General features: G+C 51.0%; 1 protein-coding gene across 7 annotated transcripts in view; it reads left to right on the forward strand.

The window, feature by feature from the left end:
• The window catches only part of LOC122398052 (AF4/FMR2 family member lilli), a 145,688-nt gene that overhangs the window by 68,313 nt on the left and 49,569 nt on the right, over positions 1-27,806 (forward strand). For all 7 annotated transcript variants that reach the window (XM_043397665.1, XM_043397672.1, XM_043397666.1 and 4 more), the window contains 2 exons: positions 21,916-22,458; positions 24,770-24,829. In XM_043397665.1, coding sequence (XP_043253600.1) covers positions 21,916-22,458; positions 24,770-24,829 — 603 coding nt within the window. The remainder of the gene's footprint in view (positions 1-21,915; positions 22,459-24,769; positions 24,830-27,806) is intronic.

Genomic DNA, 27,806 nt, shown 5'->3' on the forward strand with positions numbered 1-27,806 from the left:
TTCGAGCAGGAAACTCGAGCAGAAAGATCGCCTCTCGTTTCTCCGAGGTCTCGTAGACGGGGTTGATTTCTGAACTCCGGCATATTGTTGGGAGATGGGTGTTGCTCGCGTCGCGCTCCCAGGGGTAGAGGCGTATTCTTTTTGACAACAACGGACGGGCGTTTTATTTCCGCGCGGCAGATAAGAGGTTCTTTCTTACTTTTCTCGTTCCTTCTTAGCGCATAGCTGAGGTGTTGACAGAAGCGGGCAGGTGGAAAGGTCTCTTTGCCACCGCGAAAGGTGCTGCAGTAACCGAGAGAGCATTACTCCCTTGTACAGGTGTCGAGTTTCTCTCTCTTGCTCTTTTCCTTGCCCCCGGTTTTATCACGTTCGAGCGTTGTAAACGTACTTTTTGGGGCGTAAACGCAATCGCGATGCAACGTTGTTACGATATCCACGGTTAGAGCAATTTCATTTTTGTTCGCAGACAAATCGAATGCAGAAACACGAGCTACATTTACGCGGCGTTTTCCGGCCAACTTTTCCTCGCGGTAGGCCACAGTTATCGAATCGTTACGGGCGACGGTCGTAAACAAGACTGAACGGCGAACTCGTTCGCATAGAAGTCCCGGTTGGCGTAACTTCCTTTCGCCTAACACGCGGAAGAAAGTCACGCCGCCCTCGGTGCAACGCCACTTGTCACACTAGCCGGAAAATCACGAAATACCTCTGCCCTTTTCGCTCGACGAGCAAACTCGACCGTTTCTGTCGACGCGTCGCGGAGAAAGCCGCCGGCGAGGCGCGAACCTTTCGATACGACGTTTCCTCGCGCGTTTAAATGCCGTTTACGTAAACGTTGCGTCTAGCGTTTCGACTCGTTAAATATTCCCCCGCAAATAAATTCTCTAAGCGGCCGTCTGAACGCTCGAAAACTGCTCTTCCACCCGTTCTATCTTCCGGAACGCAAACGCAACTTTTCTGGGGCCTGTTGCACGCTTTAACGCGCGTGGACTTTTGTAGAATTTTGTAACAAACTGTAACTGTGAAGCAACAAAAATATTATCAAAGATTAGGTATACTTTCACATTTTTATTTCATGAAAAAATTCGCTTCGTGGAGGGCCAGAGATATTTATCGAGCAGATTCCACAAGTCGTTTAATAACGTTAGCGCCGTTCGAGGCTGTCAGGGGGATGTAAACATTGTCCGAGCGGGAAAGCAGCGTGAGTTTGTTTAAATTTGATTGCAATTTGGGCGACGAACGTTTATTTTGCGACCGTCGTAATCTACCGCGTCCGACACACGTTCGCGGCCGGAAATCGAGTACTCCATCGCGCGAAACGCGACGCATTTTCGGTCGAATAAATAATTTCAGGATCGAAACGGTCGGGAAGCAAATTTCGAGTCCCGCGATCGTTTGCACGGAAAGATACGAGACAGCGTCGACGGTACGCCGATGTCTCACGCCCTCGATTAACCTAATTAGCCACCGTCACGTACTCGTTAGGGACCCCGGCCAGTGGGCGAAATTCGTCGATTTTACCGGAAATCGTTGCCCGGAATTTATCGGGGGGGCCCCGGTTTAATTGTTCCCCGCGAAAATAATCGTCGTAACTCGCGCGTCCCGTGATCGAACGACTCCATTTTCGTTTGCTAATTCCTGGCAGCGTGGTCGCCGGAAATAGGTCGAAGCATGCCACGATCCATATTTAGATACGGACTTTCGAGATAAGACCTCAGTTTACGCGAAAGACGATCGACGAACACGGATACGCTCGTTCTCGCTTCTCGTACTTTACAATAAGTCGAGCGGATGGCGTAAAATCGTTAACGATTCGACGATATTCGAGCCGGTCTCGAAGATGGGAATAATGTTTCAATCACTTCGGACGGCTCGGCGGGCCGAAATATGACTTAAATGTGCACCCGGCTGTCGGGGGCGATTTCCGGTGGAAAGAAGGGATTTTCGTCGGCGCGTCGGAAAGCTTTTCGCGAAAACTTGAAGCCCCCGCGATGTTTCCATCGTCGAGCGACGTGTCGTTGTTCGTCAGTTTCCAGCGAACAGCGTCGATAATGGAATATCGGTTTTCCTCGACGTGTTTCGGTCGTCGATGCGTCGCGTATCGGCAATAAGCCCGTTCGATGCGACGCGTGGAATGTATCGATCGGTGGATTACATAATTCGCCGCGGGGCTTTAATGACTGCACACCCGATGACGATGACGATCGGGCACTATGCCGGGGGGGCCGATAACAACCTGGCCCTCCAACGGACGACAAATAGCGATCGTTCGACCGTGGCTCGTTTCGCGTTTTGGCAGCTGGAATTTCGTTACGAGTTTCCACTCGCGTTCGCGTTCGCGTTCGAGCCAATCGAAACCACCGCGAATCGATAGCCCGTCGAAGAAGCAGCAAATTATCGGAATCTCCCGCGAGGGCGTTCCTGCTCGCGACAGCTCCCGCGATCGTGATTTTATCCGATGGAAAAACCGAACGCTCGATGCAAAACTCTATCCGGCTCGCTCTAATACCGATCTCCTCACGGTAGAGAGTACAGTTTTAGGCACTGCCTGCTTTATTTATTTATAAAATCTCCTTGATAATGTTGCAAATTTGAGTCGAGTTCGTGTGTCGAAGGTTTCAAACTGATAGGTTCGAAGCGGCCTAGAGGTCGCACGCGAGTCTTGCTTAGATTTCTGGCGCAGTATTGATCACAAATAGTCGCAGTTGACGTCGATCAAAGATACATCGGCAGGTTGGAGCAACGGAGGATGCACCTTTCGCGATCATCCGGTCGTCTACCGATCGTCTATAGGATTAAGTCGTGCTCTCGCGTTAAGCGGAAAGCGAAGCCCGTGATTTGTAGGTCGTTTGATCGCATTATACCTGCCTCGTGGTTTACGTAATCCCTGTGCCCGTCTGTGTGTAGGTGTGCATTTGTGCGTGACGTCTCTCTCTTGCGCGCACGGCCACCTAGGAACGGTTTGTTATTCCGTCGCATCTACTGAGTGTTCGGTATCTTAACGCTGGATCCATCAAACCGAAACCGTCTTTTCTCGTCATATACTCATTTAAAGTTCATCGTATTTTTTACTACTTTTATCAGAGTTTAGTTTTGCAAAGCAGATTTCTCGTCTTAATTTCCGTTGAAAATTTATAGGATCGTTTCGATCTAGATCCAGCACAGACCTTGGAAAGTCATTTCGAGGGGGTTCTAAATGTTTGACGACGCGCTCCTTTCCGTTGTTTGGAACAGAAGCGAAGCAAAGCGTTCTGTCTCTGGCGAAACACCCTGTTTGCACGCTATAGCATCGGTACGCTCGCGCCAAATTACAGGTTAGGCTAGATTCACGACGATTGTGCTCTCCGCGTTTCTCTCCGCCTTCACATCCACCGCCTTTTTCCGCCAGGTTTTCCGTCTTTCCAACTCTCGCTGTTCGACCGAGCGCGTCACTCAAGGTCCGTGCAAGATGGATTCGTAAGAGTTTCTTTTAAGGATCTCGCGTTTTTCTCCTTTCTGCGCGATCCTCGCGAAATCTCGCCCCAAATATCCGACTGAGATTTCGTCGAGACTTCATAGCTACATACCATACAGGTTTCTAACGATAAACCTCTTTTGAATATTCCAAAAATATCCATAACACATTATTTTCATTTCATCAGATTTTCATCGTCGGCAGAACTGCACTAAAAACCGAAACATTATTTTATAACGAAGCTTTATTAATTGCTCCAACGTTCGATTTGATTCATCAACGTTATTGCTGGGTTATCTTCGTTATTTTAACTTTGCTCCTCGCTTCGATTTACGCGTGGTAGAGTATCGTCGCGCGACACGAGCCCCGATATTCGATCGTCCACGGTTTACACATCGTACTCGACGGTCGTAAGAATGGAAATATATTTTTACCGTACGACGAAGTTCGATGCTTCCGGGATTCACGGTATTTCTGCATCCCGAAACAATTTCGGCTCGCTCTTACGGTCTCTTTCGATCGGATGGACATAGTACATCTTTATTCGGGCGAACAGATTCTGTTCCCGTCGCGTTTGCGGTTTTATTTTCGATATCGCGTCCGTCTATAAATATCCAAGCTCTTCTTTGTTCTCTGATCTTTCTTCTGCCCGGCTGCTCGATGGAACATCCAAACCCCGCACCAGATATCTAGAAAACAGACTGCACCTAAAAATTAACAGAACCTCGTACGTTGAGATATTGTACTTTTAATTCGAGGAAAATCACCATTATTCGAGTCTGTATATCGTACATTTTGTTTTCGAAATATTCAGGACTCTGCAAGGCGATAGGCTTTCGATCGGGTTCGAAATCCTCGAAACTATCCGGGCGATTGTGGTGTTTGCAGCGGATCGGGAGCGTTTTAAATCCCCGGAGTCGGTAGTTGTTTGCGTTTGGCGTTCGTGGCGATAGGTTCGTTAGGAAAAAGGCGCGATTGCGCTTTCCGGCGAGCGGAAAGTCGGGGCACGGTTGAGTCGCATTTCCTTTGGCGCGTACGTGCGTGCGTGCATGCACGCCACACTGGCCGTCTTCGCCGTTCGTTCTCGTCTCTGACCTCGTTTTCACCGTAGCTGTCGGGCTCGACTAATCGGATCGCAGACGTCGGAACTCAGCAAGTTAAATTCCTCGCGGTTACGTCCGCTCGCGCTGAATCCGCCGCCGTTTGCTCCTTGCCTCGTCACAAGTCGCTGTTTCTTCTGCCTGGACGTGGACAAATTCGAGCACAGGGGATGCTGACGCGAAAACGAATCAACGCGATAGAGAAGGCTCGAGATCGAACCTTCTGGATCTCGAACGAGCATAGAAATTAACAGAGATCGAATCGTACGAGAACGTGTTACTGCATAGTAACGTAAAGTGTTATTTTAAATGCTCTCGACGTTTCTCTTATAATACGGGTACGTTGGATGGCCGCCAAACTATTCGTAATATCTTTTGTCACATGTCGCTAACTGTCAGAGGACGCTTAAATAGAGATCAATCGCGGGCACGCGACGTTCATTATTTTAACAAATTAATTATTTCATCATCGAAATACGATCTCGAATTTTCCCTGTACAGGAGAAAGTCTTGTACGAGTTGGTAAAATAATTAATGTAGAATAGGTCGAGATAGTTTTAAACTTCTAAAGGATCGTTCGATCGTACCTGTTTTTGTATAATCGTTATATTTATATAACAACGCGTGCAGCGAAGAAACTAAATAGCCTCCCCCGAGGGCATCGATTTCCAAGGAAAAAGCATCGCGTTGGATTCTTGTGCAGGAATTAATTAGTCCTCCGGAGACTCGTTATCGAGACAGCGCGTGCATCTTCAAGGTAGAAACGATAACGGGCCACCACGTGGTGGAGAAACCGCTCGTGGACGTATCGTATCGAGCACAGGGACGCGCGTTATCTACCCCCGCAAAAAGAAAAAGAAGCCAGAGCCGCGTCGAAGCTGAATAATCGCGATCTCCCTTCCGCGGATCGGGGAAACATTTTATTCGACCGGATAACGTCAACGAAGCTTTCGATTTTTATTCGCAGGGGGTTGCAAGTATATTTTTATAGTTTTAGAATTCGAACCCTTTCGTAATAAAGACACCAAGGGATCCAGAGTGATTGATTAGCAAAGTCAGTGCACATCTTGGAGCTGTTCCCACGAGAGCCGCGTCTCGCGATTTTATCGACGATCCTCCGCGCGTTTATTCGTCTCCGTTTGGTCGGTCGTTTGTCATTTTCCGTGCGACCGGTTGGAATTCCAGTCGGACGCGAGTCACGTTGGACACACGAGCGTATTTACCGGGTAGGTAATTCCTGTTGCGTGTCGAGGCGTCGCGCGTGCACCGGTTGGCCCGTCGATCCGCGGAGAAAAAAACCGACCGATTTATTCCCGCGGTTACGAAACGATCGCCCGTTCGACCGGTCGGTTATTAACGAACCCGCTGCACGCTCTAATATTAGAAGGTCGAGCCGGGATCGAGAGGAGATCGGCGCAGAACTTATTCTTCGTCGCCTTTGGCGGTGAAAGACGATGCCTCGTGATTTTTCGGTAAACGCTTCGCTCCGACGTTCACTTCCGGAGAACGTTACGAGCCTCCGGACCTTGGTCGAGTCCCTGGAACACGCTCGAATCGAGTGGAAAATATAACTGGACGTAAAATCTCTGTCTCAAGGTGGATCTCATCCTCGTGGATAAAATCATCCCCAAGTTCAACGCTCCCGATAAAATGCGCCGAACGAATGGAATCTGTCGCGAACGAGTCCACTTTCTCGGAGCAGAGAGAAAATTGGTTGCGTACGATGATTCGAGACGCGCGATGCCCCTCTGCAAACATTGTCTCGGCGCGAATACCGTTGTAAATCTCGTCCGCGAGTTAAATCGAGCATCGTCGAGATAACGGGGAGTCGATGGACCGAGAGAGGCAGGCTCTCTGGATCGGTGTCGGGGATTTCCAGATCGCTCTTAACGACTTTAATACCCCGCGGGAGTCGACGAGGAATCCCGGAAACGCGGCCACCCCGCCGGGGGTCCGCGCCGCTCTTTTCGTCGTTTTCCCTTACGCGGCTTTTAAGTTTTGGATTTCCAAGACTGCAGTCGCGTCGATGGGGAGGGGGAGGGGGAGGGGGGGGGGAAGAGCTACCAGCATGCCTCCCACCTCGCTATTCGCCTACTACATTATTCAAATCTGTCGCAAGAATCCCGGGGTGAATTTTAAACGAAAGAAGAAGTCGAAGAGTGGCAAACATTCGCTCTTCCGTTTCCACCGTTCCTCCCCCTTTTGCCGATTCGTTCGACTCTGCTGAATAGTTTCAGAACTAGCCACGATACAATAAAAAGTCCAACCATTACGCCTTTACGCTCCGCTGTCTGCGTTTGTAAATCTAGCAAATAACTCGAAACATCCCCTATATAGGGGGACGCAAAGGGATTACCGGCGATTACGATCGATTCGAATCCGTTTTGAATTATTAATTGCTCGCCGGTCACGCTTGTATTTTACAAATTAGAACACAGAGAACACAGAGACTCGTCGATATTTTTGGCGCGCAAATACATCCATACGTTTCGTTCGATCCTCGTTGCAAGATTTCTCGAATTTATATCCGACGTGCTCTCCGTAATTAGAGGGTAAATTTCTTATGCCATTGTCGCGTTCGTAGCGCGGTGTCTTGTCCTTAATTAAATTGCTAATTAAATGTAAGCGTAAGTAATTGAACCGTGGGTGATCTCTGTTTCCAGACTAGACTGGATTTCACAGTTACATTCGGCGCCAGTTCGCGTTCTCTTCACGCTTTGTTATCCTTTCCTCGGTGCTTCGTCTTCTGCCGATGACGTTAATTGAGTTCACGATCGGATCGAACGCTTCCGCTTGCACGGTGTTCCGTAACACTTTTTTTTTTTTTATTCTCTCTCCTCGAGTTTCCTGCCGATACGCGGCTTTGCCTCGACCCCGTGACATTTCATTAAAAAATTTTCTCTTCCATCCACTCGCGACCTCGCCTTTTCCTTCTCCGCCGATATCTTAGTCCTCTCGGGGAGGGTTATTACATCGCGACGCGAGGCGCTGGCAATTGGGTCGATTCTACGTTGCCTCTTCGTTTTCAAAATCACGCTATTATTCGAGCCAGTCGAAACGAAGGAACAGAGTATTGGAAACGTTAGGGGTATTTGGGGGCGCGAATTCCTGGCCATTTGATGGAATACCGTTGAATTACAGCTTGTTATCGGTCTCGCGATCGAGCGGGTCGCGCGTACACGTACACGCACGCGACGCCGCGGCGTACGGTTTGAAATTGATACGTATTCGAAGCCGGGCGCGATAACTCCGGGCGATCACGCGAGGCGGTTAAACGGCCTCGGTCGAAGACGAGCCGCGTTTTTACGCGGGCGTGCGCGTCGACGTCGTTAATTAGCCCCGATCGGTTTTGCCGCGACTTGGATGCGGCGGGGCAGCGTCTTTCGTCGGTCGTTGGTATTTAGCGTAATTTATTAAACCGCCACCGTCGAGCTCGCTTTGACCGTGTGCCACCGCTCGAGGGGGGGGGCGAGGGGAGCTTGGGCGGCTAAAACGCGCACACGTGCACGCGAAACCGTCGGGTTACACACGGCCGCGCACACAAAGAGAGCAACCCTGGCTTTCACGGCGGGGGTGGTATGACGGAATCAATACCGGTGTGTGAGAGGGTGGGATAATGCGGTGGCTTGACGAGAGTTGTAGCCACTAAGGGAGAACTGGAAAGAGACAGAGTCGGAGAGTGTGGGCGGCGTGGTTGGTGTGGGTGGGTGGGAAGAGGGCGAAAGAGAAGCCCCGATTGAGAAGAGGAACGACGCGGGGGTGCGCCGACGAAGGAAGAAACGGCTCCGAGCGTAGGAACCAAAGGGTGGGAGGAGAACTCGAGGAGAACTCGAGGACTACCCCGGAGGAAATAAACAATGGGCTGGTAAGCCACGTTCGGTGGTGGTAGGTACACGCTGCTGGAAAATTACCTACGATACCGGATAATGGAGAGACGTCGAGAGAGAGAAAGAGAGAGAGAGTGGTACCACGGTGGTAACCACCTTCTTCCGCGATCGGTGCAGCCATTCTTCTCGGCTTTTACTTTTCGCTCCATTTTCCTCCCCCCATCCCCCATTCCCGTTTTCTCTTTATTGGCAAGTAATAATCACGGGCATTATCGCGGTCCATTTTTGCGCGTTCCCCGTTCCGCCGCGACGGGAACGACGACTACAAACAGGGGAAGGAATTCGTCCGTTAAGCGACAGGCTATTCGAGACGCATTAATTTCGTTCCGTGGAGAGAGAAATTATGCGGAAAAGCGCGAGATTACACCACCCCGAGAGCGGACAGGTTCCGGCATCGGCGTCGACTGATCTTTTCATAATCCTCCCCTTGGTTTTTTCTCCTTCTGGCCCCGCGCGTTTTCTCTGGTATTTTTCTTCCGCGCGGTAGGCTACGATAATAATCGCGTTACCGCTCACCGCCCTCACGCTTCGTTTTCCCCAAACACTCCGTTCGCGGATTTTTATTAAAGCGCGCTTTAAATACGTTAATTTCGCGGCGAGAATTATCTGCCGGGGCGTGTTCCATTTTGTCTCCAAACGGTAGAAAGAATGCACGCGCGTCGGCGATACCCATTGTACTAATGCATGCCTCGTACACCGCGTACAAATAATTCCCCGACCCTCCGGGGGAAACTCTTTCCGCGCTTTTCCATCTCTCCGTTACACCCCCCGCGGCGGTTCATCGGCGTGCAATCTCGTTTCTTTTTCTCCCGCCCCCCGTTACCATCCCCTGCTCGTTACAGAGCCTGGTAATCCGACGATATCTTAGCTTGTTCGCCTCTGTTCGCGGCTGCACTCTCCAACACAGGTTGTTCCCTTCTTTTCCACCCCCCTGTCTTATCGGTTTGTTCTTACGGCTCGGTGGATCGATTCGCGCCGCGTTTACCTCGTCTTCGATCCGAATAGTTGGCTGCATCCGCGGAGAACCACCGGCCGGAGAGAGTCAGACGTTACCGGGGGGTTAATTAATTGCACCCTTGGCACGAGTCCATCGTTCGAATTTGGCCCTAGCACCCGCTTAACCTCGCTAATGTCTGTCGTGAATTTAGGTAATTTCCCAGCTACACGCGCCACTTTCTCGCCCTTCGCGCGCACTACCCACGGGATGCAATTCTTTTCAAATTATTCGCAAACACACACCGGAACTTTCACGACTTTTCTATCATTTTTCTCGTCCCTCGATACGCAATTAGAACGCCCGAATTATTATAAGAATCAACGTCTGGGTTACCAGCGGCTATGTCCTCAAATCACACTATTTAGTCAACGATCTTCGACCCTCTGGATCTTCCGTAGAACGAAGTCGAAAGTTTCGGTGTAATCTTCGTTGGATCGAAAGCGATCGAGGCTCGCGGGTCCCGGTGAACAGGAATCCCGAATCGATATCGGTCTCGATCGGTCAACCGGGATTACGCAGCGTCCCTCGTCGAGCGTAACCGGTGGCATTCGTCGAACAGTTGCGCATAATGATGCCCATTGGCGGTCGGTCGACGCGCGCGACGAAAACGCAAAAGTGTGTCAAGTTTGCTCGCGTCCTCGAGCATCGATCGACCTACTGACACGCGATCGTCGAGAAAACAAAACTGTCTCGTTGCTCGGAATCGTCACTGGGGCGGCCGGGCGGTCGAATTAGTCGAACGGATCGCTCGCTCGCCTCGCGAATAATTAAGAACGGGTCGCGGAAGCGCATTTTAACCCATTAGTTCCGGCGGACCGATTCCTGTTACTCAACGTTCTCGTTAGGGGCAGGGCTTCCTTCGTTAACATCGGCTCTCCGGTTAGGTAACTCGTTCCGCGGGCGTCAGTCATCCTCGCGGACGGTTGCTTATCCGCAACGTCCGACGGATAGGCAGGAAATTGTCCGTGCTGTCGTCGGAACAGCCACGGAGTCGAACGGCCCTATGGTTCTCGTTGGACCGTAAACGAACGATGAGCACATCGACCAAGAAAAATCTTACGTCTCCTATCGCGATGCTCGTACCTTCCAGACGTTCAACTCCGATCGATTATAACGTCGACGTGACGGAAAATTAGCTACAACGTGTGTGCTCGGTTCTTTATTAGCAATCGGGGCTTGGAACGGTTACGGAGAATTTAAATTCCGGTGTGCATCGAGAACCTAATTAATCAAAACGCCGAAAGAAGTGAAGTTCCAGCGAGGGGTTGCGGCAAAACAAACGGGCACGCGTCTTGACACGCTTTTGATCTTTGCTAGTAATCTAGAAACGTAAACACACGGTGCAGCGAGTCCTATCGAGTCGCGCTAGAGCTGCTGCATTACGCTATGTTTGAAGGTGTATTGTCCTTCGGACGCGGAGGACAATAAACCGTGCAAATTGCTTGGAATGCCTGCAAAAGAATCGTGTGTTCGAAATGTGGCACAAAGGACCACTTGAAACGAGCGTGTGCTTATTTAACAAAATGGGAGACAGGGTCGCGTTTATTCAAATGAACTTCATTCTTGCCCGACGTGCACGGTACTCGCTTTTAAAACGTTTAAAACGTATTTATTTAACGTTCAATCTCCACGCGTACGAGGGTGGATAATTTGTCGGCACGATACGTGTCTCTTGGCAATGTCTCGGGTATTCTGAACTCGGAAAGTAAAACCGCGGGTATCGGGTACACGGGTTATCGGTGGTCGAATTATAAAATACGCGATGGCCGCGGGTGGCAGCGACTGCAAAAGATGTGAATGACTCTATTTCGGGCGGGCACGAGACCGAAAGCGGCACGGCGAGGTACTATAAATACAGAGGGGAGCGCGGGGGCGATCGGTTCCGGTGTAATTTCGTTCTTCGCCTCCTGTTCGGCTTTAGTTATAAATGTCTGGCGTCTGGGGGTTACGCAAGGATATCGGGAGGACCAAGGGTGGCGGAAGGTTAAGGAAGAGAGATAAACTCGCCGGGTTAGGGCGGCTGGAGACGCGGAGGAGGAGGTGGAGGAGGCGGAGGTGGTGGGGGACCGCGACGGAAAGTAGGAGAAGAGCGACGAGCTCCGAGAAAAAGGACGAAAAAGATGGAAGTACGAGTGGCGGAGGTGTGGGGGGGTGGGGGGGGGGGAGGTGGAGAGAAAGAGCGTGCGTGGGAGAGGGGATCGTGGGAAGAGCGGCGAGGGGGGGCTGGTGACGCTCGTAGCGGGGGTGGATGGAACGAGTTAACGGAGACGCGGAGGGGGGACAGGGGGGATAAAAGGACGAAGGACGTCGCGGATAGGAGAACGTCGCCGGTCATGGACCACGACGAGCGGCTGGAGGCTGGTGTCGTTGACGAGACTGGCGTGGAAAGGGGGTGAAAAATAATCGCGGACGCGCCGATGGCGGGAGACGCGGGAAGGGTACTTTTCATCTCGACATTACCGTGATTAGTAACTCCGCTACTTGGCTTCAGTCTGTCGGCGGTGATTTCTGCGCGGCAACCACAGCGCAGGGAACCACGCTTCGTTTTTCGATGCCCGCGCGATAAGAAGTCACCGACGATCGTTATGGGCTCGAACGGGTTGCAGGAAACCTTTAAAAATACAGACTCTAAACACCTACATGGATGCACCGTTAGGATCTCGATATTAGCAGACTCCTCGAAAGGTTCGAACATTGTACGCGCGCCTTTGCGTTCGCGTGTTTGCTTCTGGCGCGCAATATCACGGACTTCGCGAGGTTTTATCAGTAAATTGCGCAATAACGGAGTCTACAGTTAACTTCGATAATCGTCTTCTACTTTGTGCGCAGCGAGCGAAATATTATCAGCTGAAAACAAAAACGGTCGTAAAAACGTTTGATCCTCGATATTTTTAATCTCGTCGAACGCGAACCCGTGCTGCAATACATAGATTCGATTCGTCAACGAAGACAAACACACGTTTGATCCCTCTGTATATCGAGCGGATTCTGATACGCGCTTGTTATTCCGATCGCGATCGCTAATTAATTCTGAGATCGGCCACGGTGCTTCGTGTCTCGTTGATTTCGAGCCAGTTGGCCGATCGGGCGCTCCTCCACGGTTCATTGGATTCGCGGTTCGCGTTTATTCGCCCGGTCGTCGATAAACTCGCATGATTTGCGATTGCCCCGGCGTTCGATCGTTTTACGCTCGTTAGCGTGGCTCGTGCGCGCGGCGAAAAGTCACGGTCTCCGCCCATGGCCAAGAGTTTACGCCATTTTGGTAGCGGACGTATCTGGTAGCACGATGACGAGCGACCCGTTTCTTTCTCCACCGCCGTGATTACTAATCTCGAGGAGGTATGTCTTATAAGCGACCATAAGCGGTTTCGTAACTTCCGCGACCTCGAGCCGATCCATAATCTTTCCCTCGTTTGCATCGACTTTCTTTCCCTCGCCGGAATCGTACTTTCGACCAGCCACGAAAAACCCGATATCCTCGACAATAGCGTCGCGTCGCGTTTCCCGCCTCGTTCGTTTAATTAGTCTGTTCCGAGGCTTCCCTCGGGAGACAGTACCAAAGACGGAGAGAACTCGAAGTTAATCAAAACGGGACCAGCCGACGCCATTGTCGCGATCCTCGCGTCCCACTTGCAGCGACAACGCGAACCCGAACCCGAACCCGAACACGCGCGGAAAAGTATCATTATCGTTTATATTTCATCGATCTGATCCTAATTTAACTTCCTAAATCGTGCACCTTCGTCGACGTTCGTTCAGCTGTCCGACGATAATTCGCAGAGCCAATAATTCAATATGGTCGAGTTTTTCGATGCCTCGTGGACGCGTGGGAGTTTCACGAACATAGGTGCGCATAGTAACAGGTGGTAGTCCCGCGGAGGATCGTAATGCAGTTTGACGACGGCCATTGAGCTTCGTGGAAGTGTTTGAGTAGCTCCCACGTATCGAGACGTTCTCGAAGCGTGTCTCTTCCGGTGGCGATCTCCAAATATTGAATCGCGATATATGTACGTATATTTTAAAGTCGAGAGTCGGACGGTGAACACCGATGAGAAAAAAAAAAGAGTCGCGTTTGGAATTATGTCGCGAGGAACGGGAGGCTCGTTCGAAGCGCAAACGTTTGTTTCCGCGCGGACCGCGCGGGTATTTTCAGCGGGACGCGTTCAACATTTCATTTCAGGGAAACAAATGGAAACGTCTGCGCGATGTTGGCCAGACGTTCCGCTATCGGGAACAGCGTGTGGCGGGCGTCAGCAAATAGCCCCAAAGCGTTCGTCGCGCTTTTTCTTCTGTGATCGCGCTTTTCCATCCGGCCGCCCCCCCCGTCCGCTTTCCGTCGGTCGAATTTCATTGTTTCTCGACGCGTCATAGGCAATACCTACGCGGACATTGCAGGGTGTGCAGGGATTGCCGCGAAACGCTGTAGGCCATTTCCCTCCGAGCTTCGATCCAGCCGCGAAAAAATTCTAAATAAATTCTGCGTACGACTCCGTCGCGCCGCCATTGTTCGACGTTGCGCGACGCGTATCCTTAACCCTCCGGCGGTGCAATTTTTTAACGCACACATCCGCTCGAAACTCGCAGGACATTCCAAGCGATTCCGCAGAAAACATTCCAAACGTTAGAATTATCACTTTTTGAAAGAACCATCCTGGAACTTTAAATTATCAATCGAATTTAATTCAATCTTATCCTCGAAGCTTTTGGAAACTTAAATTCAACTGGACGATGCTCTCCGGGAATTAAACAAGTACCAGTTCACAGGAAATCAATCGGAACTTGAAGAATCGAGGGTGCTAGAAAGTTTCGCTTCGAACGAATTTTGGGAAAGTTAACGAGTGTTTCCAATTACTCAGTGTCGTAGATGTTTTTTTTTTTTTTTTTTGTAGGCTTCTAGTTTGAGAAACGCTGGTCCAAAGCACGGCTAACGCTTTGACGGTGGCAAAGCTGTTGCCCGAGGCGGCTCCAAGGGTCTAAAATATCTTTTGATCCGAAATTTTCCGAATGAAAGTTCTATAAATATTCAAACGCCGCCGCTATCGTTCCCTTGTCATTGAGTAAAATTAAATCAATATCAATTTCGTTCGTACGCGTGTTTCGAAAATGTCGGAGAGAAAATCGACACGTATTTACTCGTTATCCGCGCAAATATTCCTGATTCGTAGTGGAGAATTGCGGATTTATACGAATGGAAAGTTTCCGTGAACCCCGATAGAGTTTGCATCAATGAACTGAAAATTCGGATCGAGCTGCTTTAGTCACTTTCCTGGAACCAAAGCTACGCTATTAACTTTCGGTTTGTGCAGTATCAGTAAAATCCTGAATATTTTAAGCGCGGATATATTCTTTCAAATTGGTTCTAAAGAGCAAGCGTTAATCGCAGAGCTGGCAAACAACGTACTTCTTTTTATCTTTATTTCTCGCGCATAAAGCACATCCTTTCCGGCTTTTATGCCTCGGTAACGATGCAGATATTGGCATTGGAGTTTTCACTATGGAATTTATAGCAGTTTGCCTATCGATCGTTTAACCCTCGAACGACGAACATTACGCGTTTCAGTAATTCCATCCTCGATCACATAGTCGCATAAAAATCCTCAAAACTGTTTCTCCTTAAAAAAATCCTTAAAAATCGAATCGATGGTGTACAGTTTGGCCCGACAGAGGGTACGCGGGCAACATTTTTCCACATCGAAACCAGGAAGCACCTCGGGCGTCGCGCGAGCCTTCCGTCGGAGGACGCTTCCGGTTTCGTTTCGCGCCGGAATTACGCGGGGCGATTGTGCACAGCCCCGAATTGAATTCGCGGCGCGGCGGTTCCGGAGGGAGGAGAAAAAAAAATATTTGCGGTAGACGCGCAATTAACTCGACAAGCTCGAATGGGGGGTGAAAAAAGTGAGGGGAACGGAAGGGAGAAAGGGGGCGAAAGGAGAGAAAAGATACACGGAACAGAGGTTGCTTACCTTGGTCGGAGTCGTGGCTCGACGAGCATAGGACGCAGTCGTCGGTCGCTTAATGCGAATTTCACATGCATAGAAGAAAAGGGAAGTCGTGGAACGAGCGAACCGCAGGAAGCGATGCCAGGCACGTAGCATTTTAAAATGGAAAGGAGGCGGCGTGCGGGGGCGGCGGCGGCGGCGACGGAGGACTGTCGCGCGGACGACAGCGTTTCGTCCTTCGCGGCGCGCGCAAAACCTTCGACCTTTTGCCTCTTCCACCCCCTGCTTTTCTCCATTTTTCCCCTCCCCGTATTCTTTTGCTCGTTTTCTCTCGCCCCCCGGTCGTTGGTCGATTCTGCCCTTTCGATTCCCCGTTCTTTCGGGGCTCGCAAAGAGAAGAGCAAACAGAACGCACCCCCCGGAACGCGTATATCGTTTTAATATCGCGTACGAACCGGACACGCCATCATAAGCTTCGAGACGATCGCGCCGCGGAATATACCAGCGAATTTTTCTGCTGTTCCTCCACGAGAAAAAGAAAATATTCACTCTATTATCGACAGTCACGAATTTTCCGTGAATAGCGACCAATAGCCGCGACGGTAGGAGAGTCAGCGACCTGCAACAGGGGTTGCAAACACGCCGTGCCTTCTTCTCGTGGCAGAATAATACGTCGTTTGGTCCGTCGAAAGGAAAGAGGGTTCGTCGAGGCAGTAAATTTCTACGCCCGAGTATATCGTGCAACGGGGACCTTCTCCCCCTTCTCCACGACGTATAAATTTCCGCGCCTAATCCCGCAAAAACCGAGCCGCGGCGGCGTCGACCGCGGAACAAAAAGAGCCGACTTTTAAAGGGTTAAAAGGGAGTCGGTGGCTTCGAGTTTACTTTTTTCTCCCGGTTGCCGCGCACGCGCGACTTTGATCCAGTAATAAAACGCTAATTAACGCTTCGAACGGTTAATCGAACCTCTTCGGGACCTTGACTCCGGGTCTCTGATTAATTACAGCGCGCTCCGTTCTATCGCGAATTCCTCCCGACTATCGCCGTCGCTGATTTACGCGCTCATCCCCGTGAAAAATCCAACTGGTTTGTCCGCCACCGTTCAGACGTCGTGGTTACGATTATAAATAATGCTAGGTGCGATCGCGATTAAGACGATCGAGACTCGAACCGTACGTTCCTTGTTCGACAGAGCTGATTTATTCGATGCTCCGTGGAAACACGAAATCTTCCATTTATCATAACAGTGCTTGCATTTCGTTCTTTTAAAAAGTCTTATCGTCGAACTTGAGCTCTCGCGATTTACGTGGAAATGTAAATAATGGTAGAAGGCAACGGTAACGATCCGTTTGATAATCTCGGTCGATGGTCGGCTCGCGAACGCTTACGCGGTAATTGGCTCGTTAACGTCGATCGCCTCGTTTAAGATTTCCCGCTAATTTACCCTCGACGCTTCTCCATAATGGTTCTCCGCGGTGGTAAACGGCTCGACGGCGCGTATCGGTACCCAGAAGCGTCGAGCCGGAAACGCGAAAGAAAAGGGGAGCTTCCGCGATGGAAAACGGCCCTCGAACTGTTACGGTTTCCTCGATCGCAGCGGAGGCGGATTGATCCTCGTCAGGGGCATCGGGCGCGATACCAGAGGCGACGACGACGTAATCTTTGCTTTGAATTGCATCCGGTCGAACCGGGAGGATCCGCCGCGTGCAATTTACGACGACGCGTGTCTCGCTGCGGCGTTCTATTATTTCGCGACGGAGCGGAGAGAGCTTTCAGGCCGCGGAGAACAGCTGTCAGACGGAGCCAGCCGAGTGGAAAGAGAATTTCCGAGAGACGAGCGCCCCGGTAGTCGGTCTGAACGGCTGGCGACTGCATCTACGCGAACCGGACTATCTTTGTTGCCGGTTGAAAGCAACGGCAGGAAGAAAGGACGAGCAACCTACAACGAGACCTCCACCTGCCTCGCCCCGAAATCGTTGCGGTTTTTCCCCGTCGTGTTCCAAGCCCGCCTCTACGTGCAATTTTTGTTACTCGTAACACCCATGATTCGATCCAAACATCTGACGATATTCGATACTTTGAATATCATCTTTTTTTCTTTTCATTTTAACGTGGTCTCGATGTATAGTTACGTCTGCATTATACGCGATACAAAAAAAAGGGGGATATTTTAAGCGACGCGAATAGCATGTCTGGCGAGAAGTCCTCCAGGGCCTTGCAGGGTTAATATACTCTTCGGACTCGTTTTGTTTATTTTAGTATAGTCGAAGACGCGGAGTGGCAAAGGGGGCGTAGGTTTGCCCGACACTGATTCGAACAGGGATCCTTCGTTTGCCAGGCCAGACTGCTCTAATCGAGTTACCCAGGCTACCAACAGGGCTCCTCCTCCCTGTGTCTGGTGCTACGGAAACTGAATAATATTTGGTGATGTTTTGTCACCAGCAATTCATTACTATTCCATTAGCTGGCTCCCATCCCGTGTCTCATTTAGACCGTGAATATGTTTCCGGATTTCGGATGCTCGGGTTACAGTGGCAGGCCTGACAAGCGAAATGCCCTTTATCGGAATTCGTTAAACTTGGCGTTTCGCGGCTCCGATTTTCATCGCGAAAAATTTTAACTACGCCCTCGTCACCGAATGATCTTCCTCGTTAAATGTCATCACGAATATTCGAAAGAATCTCACGGGTCTTGGTATCGAAAATGGACGAACTGTATTCGCTAGTTTTCGAGATAATCGAATCCGAAAATTTGGCCGACGCGTTCGACCATTAATCTCTTTTTCCACTCGCGACCGCTTCCAACCCCATAAATTTCCAACGTTGATTTTCTCGGAAACGAGGCCCGAGATTCCGTCGCGAGCACTTCTCGCGCAAATTGTCGCAAGAAGCGAGCCACTACTGTGACAACTTGTTGCGTATTCTCGAATCGTATGCATCGTTTGGTACGCGAAAAATTTATTAAGCAACTACGTCTCCGCGCTTTGTCGCGGCACGAAACAAAGAGAAATATTATGGTCCGGTGAATCGTATCGAGCCGTCCAGCGGAAGTGGATGAAAAATCGAAGGCAAGATCGATCGGTAGGGACGGGATTCGACCGCGCACGGTCGTTAATATCCTTCAGTGGCGTTTCTGTCGCGGTCTGAAGTTCCGCGGAAGCAAGAACCGCGGAAAATGACATTTTACTCGTTACGGGGGGCGGTCCGGGTTTCTCTCTCTGTTGGTCCTTCGGTTCCTGGCGCATGCTGTCCATTACGGTTACATGTATGCGCGTGCACGGCCAGGCATAGGATATAACGATAGCGCGAGCTGGGTCGTTTAAATCCCTCTTCATCCCCCTCCCGGCGGCGAATCGCAACTCCAACGATATTTCATCCCTTGCGGTGGTGCGCCCGTTCCGCATAATATCAAAGGGAAGCTCTCGAAAGCTCGAAAGAACAGAACGACTGCGGCCGAAAATCCTTCCGAGCAAGAAACTCTTCTCGTGCATCGGCCGGCTGGCTTTTCTCCGGAACGTTTCCCCTTGTCTCTGCTTTTCCTTTTCCAGCGTTACACGCGGACGATATTCCGACTCGGTTCCGTCGCCCCTTTGCGCGAAATAATTGCAACCGTCGAGCACCGTCGTCTTTCCAATCTTTAATGCATCTTCCCTGGAACGTGTAATTCCAACGGAATGAAAATATCGTAGCATTTTTAAATTCCCGTGTATACGTGCAGTTTCAACGTATAAATGATGTGCAACGACGGTGAACTCGATCCTCGAAACGCCAGATTTAAATCGGCCTGTAGAGATGCCGGGCAACGATACCGCCTGGCAGTCGCGAACGCAATATAGATGCCTCCGGGGTCATTTCTGTCGCGTTGAACTCCAGCCACGGCGAACCAAGGGGAAGATTGATAACTTCGGACTAGATTCACGAGCGGTGGTCCAAACATTCCGTGACAAGAAACCGTACTTGGACGGCGCGGTGGCGTGGTTTCTTTCCCCGACGTTTTGGCGCGATACGCGAACCTTCTTTCAACCCCCTTTCAATGTTGATTAAAATCACCGGTTTCCGTATACTTTTTCACGCCTGAAAATAACTCGGAGGAGCATTGGATCTTTCGTACGAGCTCGTAGCTCGCTGTGCAAACTGTTTTCTATACCGCGAGACTTTTCGACTCCTCGTCGCGTTATTCGAAACGCGTCGAATTATTATTATTCCGCGGAAAATGACAGAAGGGTAGCGCGAAGAAACTCGATAGGTGAGAAATGACGGTTCGTTATCGTGGACGCGCAGTCGCCATTATTCTCGTACGCTTTCATCCACGGTCGGTTCGATGAAAAGCCAGCGCGACGCCTGACGGGGGTTGCTAATTTCGGAGCGCAGGCACGAAACCAAATTTTCTCGCGACGCGTCACCAGCTGAGCAATCTTTGGCTGTGCTTTACGCGCGTACGTACAAGCTCGACGCTTGCCAACTGCCGAGAATCCGCTCGCGTCGCTCGCTTTGCTCCTATTTACCCGCCAGAGTAAAACAGACGATATTTAGGCCCTCTTTGTTATTTTTTCAACAGAGAACCGTGACTCCTTTCGCTTTGAAATTTTGCACATATATTCAGCGGTGTTTCGAGCATGTACGGTATTTTTTTCAAGTAAATATAACGCAAATTGCACGAGCGACAAATTATCAAAGAAAGTCCTGTTAAGGGATCCCTGGGGGAGTCTTTGGATTAGAATTCGCGGAACGATCGCTCGTCGGACCCGCGATACCATCTCGCGATTTCAATTTACATTCAATTTACGCTTCCCGCGACTCGACGTCGAGCGACGGATTCGACGATCGAAAGAGTTCGGAGCGACGAACAAAAACGCCCCCTTTTTTTCTTGCCACGGTGGGCGTGCGTGGATCTCGAAAACGGACCGGGGATATCCAGACGATCCTCCGCGAGCGTGGATCAAAGCGGCGTCGGACGCCGGAATCGCTTTCATCCATTCACGGGAGGAATTTACACGGAGCCGGCGGCGCGTGGGCGTGTTCGTTGTATTTCCACGCGTGTCCCGACACAGGGTATTTAGCTACACACGTTTAGTTAGCCAAACACGGGCCTACGCGCTGGAAGGAGAGTGTAGGGCCAGACTACGCCAATGAGGATGCACGTGCGCCCGCACGTGAACTCCGAGCCCCTTCAGATTAGGGGTGTATTTGCTCAGAGTTTTTGGGATATCTTGGGGGGATAACTCGTGGACGTTTACCGTATATACTACGAACCTTAAAATTAAATTAAATTCCGAGATAAAATCGGTGGAGGTTCTCGTACAGAGTCCAGCGTTTTACGATGATTCGCGTTGCAAGCTCGCGGTGGTCGTTGATAGGCGAACCAGCCGGACGGGGACGCGTAGAAAGACGGAGCAAGAGAGGGAAACAATTAAGTGGAATTCTCCGGGTGGAAGGGAAGTCCCTGACCTGGTCACCTAAGCGTTCTTCTCTCTTCTTTCCTCGCAGCTTCTTGCGGCGTTGCGTTTATGTCATCGTCGGGGCTCGGCTCTCTCTCTGACGCGTAATTATCCAAACACACGGACCTCCCGGTGCTCTCGGGACCCCTTTGACACCGCGAGTCGACAGAAATAATGTTCCCCGGCACGCTGAAAGGCTCATAATCCCTTTTTCATCCTGAACGGAGGCTTCTCGCTCGAAACCCAACAGCAATAGCTACCAGAGTCGATTCACCATCGAAGACGATTAAACGCGCACGATAGACAAATAAGATCGCATCGAGCATGCGTTTACATTAACTCTTTTTCTCTGTCGTTTCTAATTCTAATACGTCGATCGTTTGGCGCTATCGATCGTAGCTCGTCCCCGAGATTCGAAGAAAGCGCAGCCTCCTGGCGCGCGTCGGCCCGAATTAATGATTTTCTTGGAAAATTGCGATCGAGCCAGGTGCATCGGGCGCTCGTTAAAGAACAGGCGCCCGGGTGGCACTCGACGCGCGATGCTCGGCCTGAAAAAGGGCCCCGGCGCGGAACAAGCGCGCCTGATTCACAGCGCGCTCGTTAATCGCGTTAAGTTCACACCCCCCCCCGATCCCCACCTTCCCGCCTCCTTATTAAACCGCGATTTGATCTCATTGTCCTTGAGGACAAAAGCCGACGCCGGATCACAAACCCGTGCACGCGTCTTTGTGCCGACTATCTGTTAAATCGTACCCACCGACGATCCGACCGTCTTACACCGGTCGAACATCAATTTCTGCCTCGCAACAACCCCGTAAACTCCACCAACTACCTCGTTGCCTCGCATTAATTGTCGCTGTGCACGGGAAATATAAGTAAAACGGGACGAATTGTGTTTATCAAAGCATGTGTGCAAATTGAGATTGATATCGGTCAATGGGCCATGTACTTTTGAGTTTTGGGGGTGGATAACCCTCTCTCGTGGGAGCAGTTGTTCCCGACCCAAGGGTTAATCCTTCGAAGAATCCCTGAATGTCTGTTTAGAAGAATTGTTATTTGAAGGGAAAGTCGTTGGCATAACCGGCGTTGTCGTGCTTGCAGGTTAACCCGGACGCTCGGGACAGCACGACGCAGCAGATCCAATCGAAACTGGGCAACTATTCTCTGGTGAAGCATCTCCTGGACGAGCCGAAACGGCTGATCGGCATCGAGGGTGTGCCGCCTAGCCCTGCCCCGTCCCCGTCGCCCTCGTCCCTTCGAACGAGTTCCAGCTCGGTCGGCACGAATTCCAGAAGCTCGCCGTCCGCCCAAGAATTCAAGAAACCCGGTGGACCTCGGTCCGGCTCGTCGTCATCGTCGTCCACGTCGTCCTCGTCGTCGTCGAGTCATCAGCGCGGCGGTTTCGTGAAACCGGCCGACGGGAAGCCACCGTACGGGGGCAGGGGCGGCTACCCCGGACAGCCGGTGAAGCACGGGAGCAACAACAACGATCATCGCAGTCACGGTTTATTACCCGCCAAAGGACCGCCCCCGAATTCACCCGGGAACGGTACGCTCGTTGGCAATTCGAATATTGGGAATTCCAGCGGCAGCAGCAGGCTTCACTGTGCCGGCAGCAGACTGTCCAGGTTACCTCTCGATAACGTGAGTATCGATTTCCATTGTTTCGTGGCCACCGCCGCCTCCACCCCCTCATCACCCACCCTCCTCCCCCTCGGCTCATCCTTCCAGTCGTTCTTGTTTACACGAGTAAAATGTCGCCGACGGTGCGTGTATTCTCTGCTACCTGACCGGTGTGTGTCTCCCGCTCGGTCGGGCCCGTTGCCAACTTTCGCCGTCCACCTTTTCGCGATCGCTTTGTTAACGCTCCCGGATCGGCCTTTATCCACCGATTCCGCGTACACCGTTAAACGGGACAAACCCTGTACCGTACGGGAATGCTAAGATTAGATCGGGGCCCCATTGTTCTTGCGGCGAACCGTCAAGAATTACTGTTTACTCGATTAAATTCCTGTCCTCGTCGCGGACGCCTCCCGCTAAAACTCCTCTCCTCCCGGCCACTCGATTTGTCACGGAATCATTTCTTTAGCGCGCAAGAGAATTCACAGTCGAGTCGTGGGTAATAACTTGCCGATCGATTTAATTATTCGATACGGTCGCGTCTACGAAAGATTCAAGAACCGAGATTCACAGGATGCTGGGGACAATAGACTTAGCGCACCGTTTTCAGCCGTTTGTCGTCCGTCAGCGGAGATTCGTGGGTCGTTGCATTGTACGGGCACCGGTCTCGACGGATTAAACCCGGTACAGAAAGGGTACAAATGGAATACGCTGCCAGAATTTGACCATCTATTTCAGGGACACCCAGTGTAGCGTCAACTCTAGTTAGGTAGACCGCTCCGCGACCGCAACTCGCTGGCGAGCACGCGCTCTCGATTCTCGCAACGATTAACTCTCGACGGACTCCCAAACCGACTAATCGATTCCTCCTCCTCGAGTTTCTCGCGTCTTTAACGATTACGATGACCACTTAAGAACACAGTCCCCAAGTCGAACCGGGAAATATCGAAGCATGGGACGCGTTTCGTTTTATCGAGGTAGGCGCGGGACGTTGTAACGAGGCTGGTGATTCGATAACGCGTTCGTCTAACGGGGAAAAGTTGTTGCGTCCCCGCGGGGGTTACCGGTGTCGGGCTCAAAGGTTTAATCGGCGAGAAGTGACAATAAAGAGGTTATTACCGACTCTCGCGTTCCATCGAGGCCGCGACGGAGTCCCTTCCGGGGTCGGTATTCGATGAAAGCATCGCGGCGACAGGTTCGTTGACAGGAAACGAATTGCTTTCCAATGGAAATCCCGCTGGAGGACTACACGGCGCGTGGGGGAGGGGGTGGGCTCCGAAGGGGGTTGGAGTTTCGTCGAGCCCTATTACGCGTGACTCCTCGAGGTGCAAATTTCATTGAGATTGACTATCGATCGTGTCTTCCCCGTCGTGTCTCTGTTCTCTCCTCGAGGCGCGTTCGAGAGAGTGCCTCTCTCTCTCTCCCGACGTACTTATACAATTAGGGTTGGCTTGGAGAAACGCCGACGTCCTCTCGACTCTCCCATAGTCGAGAAAATTGATTCCCTGCCGGTCCTCTTCCCTTTTTTCCCCCCTCGTTCTTCCCACGACCGGCCCGTCTCTTTTTCGCCGACTGGTCCCGTCACGTATCGCTCCAATCGTCCGTTCACGAGTCGTTTGCCGTTCGTTTTCATCCGCGAAATTAGCTCGAAATTGCGCGCGGGACCGAACCCGGAGGTAAAAATAGAGGATGGGGTGCCGGTACCGGTCTTATTTTCCTAATGAAAACGATACGTTCGCCGTTACTTATCCTCGAAAAGGAGGACAGCCGGCGAAAAATGCCTAACCCTGTGTTTGCTCTTCCGTGAGAGAGATTGTATGGTTCCGATGCGCTCAAAAGCAATGGGAAAACTCGGTTCCCATGGCGAAGGTTGCTCGCGGTTTCTCGTCGCATCTTCCGCTTCAATTTGTCAACCGGCTTTTCCGCTCGTCACAATTTTTCACGCTCCGTTCCCGCCTCGCGATTATCCGGCTTCCTCGGTTTCCCCGGCGCCGGTGTCCTCGAGCTAAAAGTCGTATCCCCCGCGCTCGATCCGTTTTATCCGGCCCCGCGACGAGGTCCACGCATTTTCTCCATTGTCTCCGCGTTTTCCTCTTAGAAACGACTACCCGACGTAATTCGTAATATCTCCTTTCGTCGTCTCTTCTCCTCGCGCGGTGGGACCGCGCGTTGATTAATGATGATGCGCAAAAACTCGGTGATAAATCGGAGAAAGAACGACGCGAGAGTTTCACCGGGAGGCGCGGATTTGTCGCCAAGAACGAGATCAACGTTCTTACGATTAAATTATTCGCGCGCGTTGAAGTTTAATTGCACGCGTTTCTCGCTGTTTCAGGGGACGAGTTCGAGGCCAGGTCCGACCGAGAATTCAGCCGATTTGGAGAACATTCTGAAGGTAAGGTCATGGTTGTTTTTTAAACAAGCTTATGCAAACCACATTTATTCACCCTCTATTAAAATCTTTGATTCCTTATCTAACTACGGTCACACGGAGCGTTTCTAGACCACGCTAAATATTGAAACTAAAATAGTAAAACTCATGCACGTGGTTTCAATTCGATGATCACAGAGTACTCGCTGTCCTTATCGGTTCTCGCAAGGATCTCGAACGTCGAAATTTGCCTTGGGCTTAGCCGTGGTTGGAAGTCGAGTTCTCTCGATAAGTCAATTTTCTCGGCGATACGACGCTATCTCTGTCGCGGTCGTATCGCGGCTGTCGTTCAACCGAATCGACCCGCCGTGTTTTCGTCCGCATTGGTTTTCGACGCCGATGGCCGTACCGGATATAACGCAATTTCGCGCCGCGCGGAGAGGAAACACTTGGTCGGTTAATCGAACCGACTTTTTTCCCCCCGTTAAACTTATTTGGCCCGGAGCTCGCGTTTTTTCCCGGCTGGATCACGGGTCTCGTGTTTACGGAATAAGTATCCACGGGAAAAGAAACGTCCTGTCCGGTCGATTCAAACGACGCCGAACGACGCGATTATTTATAGAGGCGGCCTTGAAGCGCCGGAGGTTCGATTCGAGTTATTTCGAGCCACGCGAATCCGCGAACACGGCCGTCAAACTGGTCGAAAGTTTGGCCCCGCGGTTCGACCAAGTTGTCGCTTTCCCTCGTTAACCGACGCGGCATTGAATAGTTTACTGGTCCTATATTACCTTATAATATATTCATCCCTTCGCGGAAGGACGCCTCGGAGCACGAACGATAGACGAAATTCGCTGTATTCGAAGCAAGCCACTGCTGCATCTCTTTCGTCCCGAGTCGATCGCGTTTAGATACAAATTAGCGTACAATCCAGTCACGAGATTCGAGTCCAGAGGAAAATTCAATTTTCGCGAGAACGATTTTTCATCGACGGGATAGGGGTGAGTCTCGAAACAATTTGTCGCGTCTTCGGCGATCCGAGCGTGGACAGCAGAAGCAGATAGGTTTGCAATCCGGTTGATAAACTGTTGGCTGACCCAGTTCTGTTGGTGAATAGAGAATAATGATGGCGCGGGAATGGCACGGGCGTCGTGGGAGTCTAGGAACCCGATCTTCCCGACTCCCGCGGACAACGGGAACGAAATGTCCGGTAGCTCTCGAAAACGCCCACCGTTTTAACTCGTTGTCCGACCGTATAACGAGATTCGAGATATAATGGTTACGGGGATCGGTAAAAGCTGCCAGGGGTTGCCGGGCACGAGCGTTAATTAATGGACACGGCTTAACAGCGATTATCAGTGAATTGATATCATTACGGAGCTCCGATATTGCGACACACGCCCGATCGAGTATCAAGGTACAGTGGCTGCGATTAATGTCTTTATTGTAGCCGGTACCAGTCGATGGGCCAGCGATTAATATTCCGTCAACAGGAACCGTAGGCGGTGTGCATTATACCGCGTCAAATTTACGGTGAAGGAATCTGTCGGCGACTCGAACCGCGATCGGGTCGTTTCGATCGTGGATTGTATCTCGATTCGGGAAACCTATCGGTCCAATTTATTTCCTCCGTTCCGAGTCAACGATTCCACGCACGTTCCGTTGCTTCGAGCTCGTATTTATTATTTATTATTCGTAGGAAGAGAGTAAACGTGTTAACTCTATGCAAAACTGAATTCTTTGGAACGTACCATCGAACGTTCACGAATCGAGGATGCGTATTAAAACCGATAGCCGTCGTCCGTGAATCGGGGTTTTTTTCTCGAAATCAGACCTCGGGACGGGAATACAAAAGTTAAAATTGAAATTTCATGGAAATGCATGCAGTTGTTTAGACGCAATCGTGTTAGCAGGCAGACGCAACGTACTGTTGACCTATCAGAAGAATGAATATGCGCCGCCTCGCGTCACAGCGACATTTTGAAGCTGGCCTCGACCTATGGTTACGGCTTTGTACGCATCCGCGAGACAAAATTCTGCACCCACCAATTGACGAAGCCCTTTCTAAATCTCAAGCTATCTTTAGATTGGCTATTCGTTCCGTTCGTTTTTTCTTGTAGTCGAACATAAAAAATCTCGTTTTCGTTTTCTGGTGGAATCAGCCCTTAAGCGATCGGAGCAATGATTCTTAAGATGAACACAAATGAGAACAAGATGTGGCGAACTTGGACTGTAGCAGATACTTGTACCACAGTGACATCGTCGATGTCTTTCTTTTTGGAGGATAGAAACGTTCCACTTACGATTCACGTTCATTTTAAGAATCATTACTGTAGTATCCAGTCTAGAAAGAGACCTTGTAGACCTCGCTCGTAATTTGCACGTTAACGATCGCGCGCGTTTCCTGTTAGTCGCCGTGATCGATCCGACCCGTCGATCGATCGGGGGAGGCCCGTTTCGCGGAAGACGCGGAAAGTTTGACGTCCTTGTTTGCGGAATCACCGCAAAATGGACCATCCGTTCGCGCAGTTTCCGTCGAGAGTAACCGACGTTATCGTTCTCCGGGCTTTTCCACTTTCAGCGCGAATTTATGACGATACCCCGGCGCGGCGGCCGTAGCCGGTGTACGGTTCTAGCTTCGTCGGACTCTCTGCCCCCGGTCCCCGCCGCATCCTCGTTCCAGCGTGCTCCGACCGTTTGGTATAGAAGCACCGTCGAGGCCCATGAATTATTCTCACGGCTCTGCCCGTGGGAAAATACGAGAGTTGCGCCAGTAGGCATCGTAAATGCGGCTGCTAATTGCGCTCGTCGACGACCACCGCTCGCGCTCCGACTCGCCTCCTGGATATCGCGTTCTTTTTCGTCCCGTTCGTCTCTTCTTCCACCTCCGTTTCGGACCCCCCGTGCTTCCCCACCCCACCCCGGCCCCCGGTGCGCGTTTCCCTTCGCCTCTGGCAGCTCGTCGATTAATCGAGAGATTTTCAGCTTCCATTCCGGGCGACCG

The sequence above is a fragment of the Colletes gigas genome, unplaced genomic scaffold (genome assembly GCF_013123115.1).
Source record: "Colletes gigas isolate AHSC1104 unplaced genomic scaffold, ASM1312311v1 Colletes_gigas_Sc00010, whole genome shotgun sequence".
NCBI classification, from domain to species: Eukaryota; Metazoa; Arthropoda; class Insecta; order Hymenoptera; family Colletidae; genus Colletes; species Colletes gigas.